The following is an 8,650-nucleotide window of genomic DNA, read 5'->3' as shown; positions in this document are numbered from 1 at the left end:
AATGTTCATTCCCAACCAAAATCAATTAGATCCGAGAGCAACCTAAAAAAAGTACATGTCATTCCCCATTTTAGTTGTCTATTCTCATCTTCCAATAGTTATTACCTATTCTCATTATCCATTTCTAGTGAGTGTATGAATATGAGATGTTAGGTGTGTGCAAATAAGAAAATTTCTACAGCCACACTACAATATCAACATTGGACATATACTAAGTTCCAATCTGAAAAAACTATCGAAGATCAGCCTGAAGATTGGCTATGTCTAATTCATTCAAAACCGTGTTTCGTCCTCTTCGGCGTATAGGAAGTTAATAGTAGAACAAGGGATGTGTGGGTTGCTCTTATACACTAGTCCCTTTTTTTCAAAGTTGTCGTTCTAATTTCTAGACCATCACAAGGATAAAGTTAATCTATAATAAGAGTTAAGTATACGATATAGAATCTGAACTTGACCAGTGATATACCTGAAGTTGCCCCAAGAACTTTTTACGATCAAGAATGAATAACTCTTGGAGCATAACTCCTTGGTGTAGTTACCTTCTTCATTTATAACTAAGCCTGAGGTGGACCGTTTATAATCTTGAGAAAACTTTAAAATGAGAGTTGATGCAAAAAGAGATGTGAGTATTATTCTATATGATGCATGCCTGTGGTGCACTACTCCTTGCATCTCAAGGAAAATGCTAATGCCGATAATAAAAGCCACTCTTCATTATTCTATCGTCAACATACACAACATTATGTACACTATCCGTTATCAATGATCATAAAGTGCATGAAAAGAAAACCTTAGACCACAGTTTCCTTAAAGCTCTTGGTCAACCAAATAGCTGTTTCCCTGGGGGAAACCTTCTCAGGCCCGAACGGCTTCAGCAACACCCCAAGCTCTTCAAACTTTTGTTGTTGTAGGAGTCTGGCACTGAACTCCAGCAAACCCTCCAATGCCTCTGCGCGCTGCTGGTATGAGGACGTGTCAAACCGGCGCTGATCCACCTCAGCAGAGGAGCGACTTGAAACACAAGCTTTTACATCCTCAGAACGGCATTCAGTTCCCTTTGGACCAGGGCAAGCATAACTGATACTGTTGGGGACAGTAACTTTGTCCTCCAGGATTAAACACTTGTCCATTGTGATGGAGATATCCGCAGTACTCCGTGTTGAGCTTGAAGAGCAGCGAGCTGAAGTTAATGATGGTCCACGGATAGGAAAAAAAGGATCCTCACAGAAAGGCATTGGGAATTCAGCCATCTTGTCGATTCGTGGTGCATTAACAGAGACATTAGGAGAGTTCAAATTTCCAAGGACACAAAAATTGGTGTACAAGTTTGTTGTCGCCCTGGCTCTTGGTGGTGAGGAAAACCTTCCAGATGGTGCATTAGATACTGGAAGCTGAAATGAAAAGAAGAAACTTAAGTATATATAGCCTGGATTCCGTGGGAACAAGTGAACTCTCTTCATCACCAAATCAAACATTGCAAACCACATCACCAATTAAGCTCATGTGCACTCTTGGCTCGGCTTATTTTGTAGATACAATACAATCATCTATGATTATCAGTTTTATAAGAAAACTTTTGTAAAATAAGAGAATATTTCTATACTCTACCACTAGAAAAATTTATATTGCCAACTAATTAAAAATCGTTGTTGATATAACTTTTAAGATAGTTATTGTAAAATCAGACATAACACACATGAGAGTTTGTGATTTGATAGTAGTGCAAAAGGGTCATCACAATTATATTTTGCTAGTAAGTAGACATGCTCACTCATGCATGCCGCATGTACGCACTGCCTAATTCTCTACTCCCACCATTGGGAATAAAAGAGAAATTAATTCAAACACTTTAGCACGAATTCATTTTTTTCCAATGGACATCAAGAGAAATGGAAATATTGGGTCATGCAGAGGATAAACTTACTGAATCTCGGTTTGGACGATTGTTTTTTATTGTCTTTGATGGTGCCATTGTTTTCCTTTTGGGGGAGGCAGAAGCTGTAACGGCCCTCAATCTTGGTGTTCTTTCCACTGTTGAGAACTTTGTGGCTTTTGATGTGTCAGCATTGTATTTGTTATATACACAACCTACAGATAGTTCATAGATTTTCTCTTCTGAACCAGAGGATAATCCATGTGCTCTTTGAGTAGAACACTGAGAAACTTGTTCAGTTCCAGAAATACTAGGATTCAGTGCCCTGTCCTTGCTAAATGACAAGAATTTATCTTGGTCAGAAAGAGTAGAAACAGATTCTGGCTCTACGTAAAGAGTTCTCCTTACGTAACTTGGCTCGGGCCATTGGAAAGGAAAAGTACTTCTTCTGGGGCTATTTAATTTAAGGTGAATCTTTTGAATGTAAGGCTGAAGATGCGGATGATTTAGTAATTCTGAAGCCTGTCAAAACAATCTGTGGTTAATTTGTTTTGAAGAAGTCCACCAAAAGAAAGTTAGCCAAGAGCCAATGCCTTGCAAATTTTGCCTAAACTAGTTATATAAAGGATGAAAAGAAAAAGATATCAAATTAAATTTGGAAATGTTGTAATGTCTCACATGAAAGGTATTGTGTGGCCGCCAAATTGCTCAACTTAAAACTTTTACAACAACTTTCAAAGTTGCTTCATAAAATAGAAGTGGAACTTAAACCAATGATGATGACTACAAGGATAATATCAAATTAAAGCCATATATTATCTATGGTCAACACAAGAATAGATGAAGAGATCAAAGGAAAAGTAGGCATGACCTTCATATCGCATGCTTAACAAATTTACTGCACCCAAAAGTATGGTGAAAATGGAAATGAAATGCCTAGGATAAAGGTCTAAACAACAAATTTACTGCACCCAAAAGTATGGTGAAAATGGAAATGAAATGCCTAGGATAAAGGTCTAAACAAAAAATCCTCTGACTAGCCTTCTACCTTTTGACTTGCATGTTGATGTACATGCCTTAACTACTTATTTATAATTTTGTATACTATTATGCATGCTCAGAAGCTTCTTCCGCCTTGCTAACTCCATAGATATCTCCTTAAAAAGTGATGAAAGTGGTAGCCTAACAATTTAAGTTCTGACATTTTTACATGAAAAATAATGTAAAAGTAACCATATATCCAAATTTCCTAAGCTTTCTACAGTTTGCTCCTATCATTTAAAGGTCGTGTATTATTTTAAAATTTAAATCTCTCAATCTCTACCTTTCTGTATGCCTCTACAAATTAATGCTCTAGATCTTCAGATTGCCCATCTTAATCTCAATCTATATATTTTCAGTTGTACTTGAATTTTAATTTCTCTTGAATAATCAAACAAAAATTGTCAAGTAGAAGCGTGAAACTAGAATCCTGTATATTTATGCTTATCCCATTACAGATTTTCCACTACCCAAGTCTCAGGTGACCCAAACAACAAGAAACAGCTCATTGCAGCACGTATGAACTTGAATAGCAATATCTTAAGAATGGTGCCCGAGAAATGAAGACCGAGGAAATAAAGTCAAATAATTTCACTTTTAGAGTCTGGTTTTAATCCATACATCAATAGCACCTTAATAAACGTAATGAAGTTCCCAAATGATAAAACTTACAGTTGGCCTCAGCTCTGGATTTTTCCGCAGCATACTTTTGACAAGCCCCCGACTGAAAGAAGAAATATGTATGTCAAACAAGTCACTGAATGAGGTTATCGTAACTTAAAGAGGGAATAATGATGAGGAGAATCAATGATATGTAATATATAGAGGAAAGTGCATATAGACAGAATAGGATTGCTCACTATTAACGGAGTCACCGTTGCAAAATGTATAATGGTAAACCAATTCTGATGACTGATTTACATGTCATCCTTCCAGTTCTACCATAACGTTTTGTACTTGTGTAAATCAAGTATATTGAAAAACGGTGTAAAATTTTAATTGATGAGAAACTTAACAATTAGCATGGATAACTCTACAACGTAAGTGTTAAATTTCATATTCCACAACAAAATTGGAAGCCTATGAGGGAGACCATAAAATCTAATGGTAGGTCTTACAAACTATGGGTGCGTAGTAAGGTTATTACCAATTACGAATTTGATTAATATCTGCATATATGAAAACATGAACGAGCTTTATTATTATTATTATTTTCGTTAATCAGTAACTATAGACACTAGCATATCAGTTAGATAAAGCAACTAAAAACAGAAAAGTCAAAGATTCTCACGAAACAGAGGACTCACAAAGCAGCAGTATACATAGCTGGCATGGGAGCTACTATACTCTTGTTTATTTTGTTAATCAATGATTGTATGTCCTGCTCAAATGAAGACAACACAGAAAAAAATTAAGAAGGTAGAGTCGATGATTTAATGTTGAGATATTCAGAAATGTGAAATACTGAGTTAGTATGACATCATAAATGGATGAGAAGCAAATCTTTCCAAAATGATACAACTAAAAGTCTCAAACATGAACATGAATGCTCAAAAATCGAACAACATAGTTTTAATTGTTTTAAACAATTTTTGCACCCTTAGAAAAATTTCATATTTAAGACTACAAAGTTCCTGGCATTTCATTAAAAATAATGAATATAAAAGCTTAGGATGGTCGCTTTAGAAATGTGAAATATTGAGCGTCAGATGCGCTTATAATCCAACAGCATAATTTTACTTTTAACCGAATTATTGTATCCTCAAGTACATTCTCCTATACATTTGTAAATAACATTTCAAGAGAAAAATGAATACAAAAGCTTTGGATCATAACTTACAAGTGCTTTAAAAGCTGGCTTGTGAGCAGCCATTTCATAGATACAGCATCCTGTCAAATGTTAAAATGATATATACATTTGTTTATTTTGTCAATCAGAACAAATGACAAATGTAGTTAAAAAGATACTGCAAAGCAGGGAACAAAAAAGAGTAATCAAGATTAAGCAATAGGAGTACAAATTCAAGCTATCATACCCAAAGACCAGATATCTGACTTGGAGCCATAGGGTATATCAGCAAGAAGCTCTGGGCACATATAACTTGGAGTCCCAACGACCTAAGTTTAGAGAAAAAGCAAACAGCAATTAATGCAGAAAAAAAAAATGTTGAAACAGTGAACAAAAAAATATTTTGTCAATATCACTCACTGAGGAAGCAAGATCATCAGATGTCAACATTTTAGCAAGACCAAAGTCCCCTGCATCCACAACGCATAGCATGCGGATAGTTACAACACACCAAATTCCAACTTAGAGATCAAATCTAGAGAGCAGTGTGAAGATAAAATGAGTAAGGCTATTTACCTAGACGAATATCTCGATCTTTTGTCAAGAATATATTTGAACACTGAAACAGTTGAAAATCACACATCAACATAAGGCTGTTCCTCAAAGTTCTCTGATATATTAGCTACATAACATCAGCTGTTGTTTAACTTAAAGAAGTCCTGTCCATTACCTTGACGTCACGATGAAGGATATGATTTACATGCAAGTAATCAAGAGCCATCAGCAATTGAACGAGCCACTTGCAAAGTTTCTGCATGCACAATGTTGACCTTTAACAATTATTTTATATAGTTCAAAAGATCTTGGGGCTGGAAATAGAAAAGGATCAGCTGTGAATGGAATTTTTATAAAAGTGATCAACCTCTTCAGAGAAGTTAACACCGTTAGCCTTTTTTATAGCTTCAGCCCTGTTCAACAGAGCCAAACGATTAAAAGATTACATAATTTGGCTAGTAAAAGACAATGTCTTAATAAATGCTCTAACTCAAATGTTTAAATTCAGAGCAAATTATGACTTACATATCCCCTCCTTCACAATAGCCAATGATGATACATACAAAACAACCCTGCAAGTAAAGATACCAGCTTGGCTAAATTCAGTATCTGAAATCAATCAAATTTATAATCCAATATAATGGACTACAATAGAGGTTCTTCTTTCAATATCTCCATTACTATGATAAAAATATAAAGCGTCTGTAAACAAATAAGTAAAGACCAAAATACTAAATTTGAAGATTCCAAAATAAGGTTTACTTTTGGCAAAACATTTAAACAAAAAAGGATTCTTGACAACATTAGTAAATCGAGCAAAAGTACACACAGACACACACGCACAATCATGAAAATCAACAGAGTTAGAAAGCTCTGTTTGAAAACAATGCTAACCTTTTCAACCCAGGAATCTTTATACTCCACAATAAATGGATTTCGAACTTTAGATATAAGCTCCATCTGCAAGACAAAGAGCCAACAAAGCGTCTTACAATCTAATTAATGAGAAACCTAGGCTTAAAGATCAACTTCAAATTTCAAGCTGCAAATACTAACACAACAATAGAAAATATACAACGATGAATATTTCATTTTCTACATGAAAACATCTGGCCTTCGCTAATCCCTTCCAGAAAAAGGACAATCATTCAATAAAAACCAACACTAAGTGGGTTACCTCCTGGTGAGCAGATCTACGGGTTCTGTCAGTTTGGCGAGCAAGACGAATCTTTTTAAGGACATACCTAAAATATAAATGGCATAACTCATAAAAAGTAGACCATATATATGATATAACAGGCTATGGATATTAGCAACACTTAATAAGTTCACAAACAAATACTTAACATATTAACCTGCAAAAGGATATATAATATCTTAAAACATCTGAACAAGGTATTGGATGACACTCACTTTTTCTTTTCGTGCCTATGCCTCACAAGCAGAGCAGAACCAAATGCACCCTTGCCAATTTGTTCTAGAATTTCATACTGCTCCATTTGAACTAAACTCGCTTTACCACTCACTACCAATGATAGAGTGAAATTCCTGGAAATGATAGTAAATAGCAACACTAATCTTATCATAAATAAATAAATAATAACAGACAGACCCATAATGTAACATAATCCGTTGCCGCTACAAATATGTTGAGCTATTTCCAATTACAAAATGATGATCAGATTGAGAACAATACATCCACAAGAAATAATTCTGCAGTGGTAACTGACAACTCTACCAGATTCTTGCAGAACAAGATCTGGAATCTGGACATAAAAATAGAACACTGCTAAAATCATGCAAGTATTTACCACTTTCTGCAGACATGAACCTTTCTCGTCAAGGGACTAATCATTTCCAAACTATAATTATATAAACATAAAAAGCTGTCATACAATAGGAGAGCTGTGTAATAAAGAGCACTAAATGTGACCAATCAGTTCTGGTTTGTTTCTTTACGTCCTTTAATCGTTCAAAGGCCAATACCAGCAATTATGTGGTTAGGTTTTAACGACAATCATTCAACACTTCAAACTTGCAAACTAAAAAGTGGAACAAAAGACAGAAATTCAACTCCATAAAAACCCAGTTCCGTTAGACATGATTTTTATTTCATGTCATCGTAATTACAACTAACAAATGCATAATTCAGATTATCAAGTCAGCAGCTAACAATAGACTCCCCATATTCTCCGTAAGCTGTGTGAAACTTGACAATTGATAACAAAAAATGAAAAAAAATTACAAATAAGTGTTTCATAATTCAGTTACTTTACCAATGATGAATGAAACTGAAAACACAGAAGAGGGGGGGAAATACAGAACTCTCAGTAACATACATAAGCACAGCAAGCAAGTAACTTACAAGGCAAAAACTATATACAGATGACAAACAAGAGCAGAGTTTACAATGAACTGTTATTAAAAGGAAAAGAACCTGAATTCGTGAAATTAAGAAGCAATTCGGCTAATGTTACAGAGAATTTTGCAATTGCAGTTTTGTAAAGTTAGCACTGAGCAGCCCTGTTAATATTTTAAGCCAGCATAAACCATATCATATAAAAATATTATTAAACTATGATATTATAATGTTGTTGCTTATATTTTATTTTGAAATCGAGCAATCAATATTAGAAAGAGAGAGAGCGCCAAAACCATAGAAGAATTAAAGTGCACGCAAAAGGGACGTGTGATTCCAAAATGTGAAATTATTTTACTATTACATAATTTTTTTTCATGCAAAAGCTTTGTACTATAATAAAAAGTAATAATATATATATATATATGATAAAGTGATTAAATGGTTAAAAAAATATTTTATAAATAATATAACTCTTACAAAAATAGTAAGAGAATGAGAAAGAGTCGAAAGTGTAAAAGTTGACAGCACTTGACGACAAGAGAGGTGCACGGGTGGTCTGTTAATAACGTACATTATTCAAAGCCTGCGTTATCAATTTTTAAGATAAATTATTGTTTTTCTCATATTATATATTTTATTTTTCCCTATTTTTTTTATCAAGTTAGTGATTTTAATGATAAAAGACTTCATGTTATTATAAATATTACTCTTATTTTTATAATGATGAAAAAAAAAAATCAAACTTAATAAACCCTGGTCTTGTCTTTATAAAAAAATTTAACTTCTAACAGTCCTTCCATCTACTTTTGATAACATCAACCAAAGCATTGATGATTTATAAATGAACCACACAAACTAGAAGAGATGAAATATTTAATTAAGTAAATAAAAAAAAATTGAAACTTTAAATAAATATAAAAAACATAGTTAAATATTTATTTAATAATTATTATTTTTATCAAAGAAGAGATTTATTTTTATATAAACTTGATTGAAAATTTATTAAAATCAGATTCAAAAAGCTTATGTT

General features: G+C 33.7%; 1 protein-coding gene across 3 annotated transcripts; it reads right to left on the bottom strand.

Annotated features, from left to right (window-relative positions):
* Nucleotides 1–695: 695 nt before the first annotated feature.
* Nucleotides 696–7,830, bottom strand: LOC137814238 (serine/threonine-protein kinase Nek4-like). Of its 3 annotated transcripts, none has more exons than XM_068616847.1 (15): nucleotides 7,696–7,830; nucleotides 6,672–6,806; nucleotides 6,436–6,502; nucleotides 6,153–6,218; nucleotides 5,784–5,830; nucleotides 5,626–5,671; nucleotides 5,434–5,514; nucleotides 5,280–5,322; nucleotides 5,124–5,173; nucleotides 4,951–5,032; nucleotides 4,755–4,804; nucleotides 4,222–4,295; nucleotides 3,587–3,638; nucleotides 1,925–2,395; nucleotides 696–1,391 (listed from the first exon to the last, which is right to left on the bottom strand). In XM_068616847.1, exons 2-15 carry the CDS (start codon nucleotides 6,755–6,757, stop codon nucleotides 792–794), a joined length of 1,815 nt encoding a protein of 604 aa, XP_068472948.1. In that variant the 5' UTR covers nucleotides 6,758–6,806; nucleotides 7,696–7,830; the 3' UTR covers nucleotides 696–791. The 3 variants fall into 3 exon arrangements, with proteins under 3 accessions (XP_068472948.1, XP_068472949.1, XP_068472947.1); XM_068616848.1 differs by having other exon boundaries at nucleotides 7,624–7,697; XM_068616846.1 differs by lacking the exon at nucleotides 7,696–7,830 and adding an exon at nucleotides 7,070–7,259.
* Between the last annotated feature and the right edge of the window lie 820 nt (nucleotides 7,831–8,650).

The sequence above is a fragment of the Phaseolus vulgaris genome, chromosome 1, assembly GCF_000499845.2.
Source record: "Phaseolus vulgaris cultivar G19833 chromosome 1, P. vulgaris v2.0, whole genome shotgun sequence".
NCBI classification, from domain to species: domain Eukaryota; kingdom Viridiplantae; phylum Streptophyta; class Magnoliopsida; order Fabales; family Fabaceae; genus Phaseolus; species Phaseolus vulgaris.
The sequence above is the reverse complement of the archived record's forward strand: the minus strand, read 5'-3'. Positions and strand labels throughout refer to the sequence as shown.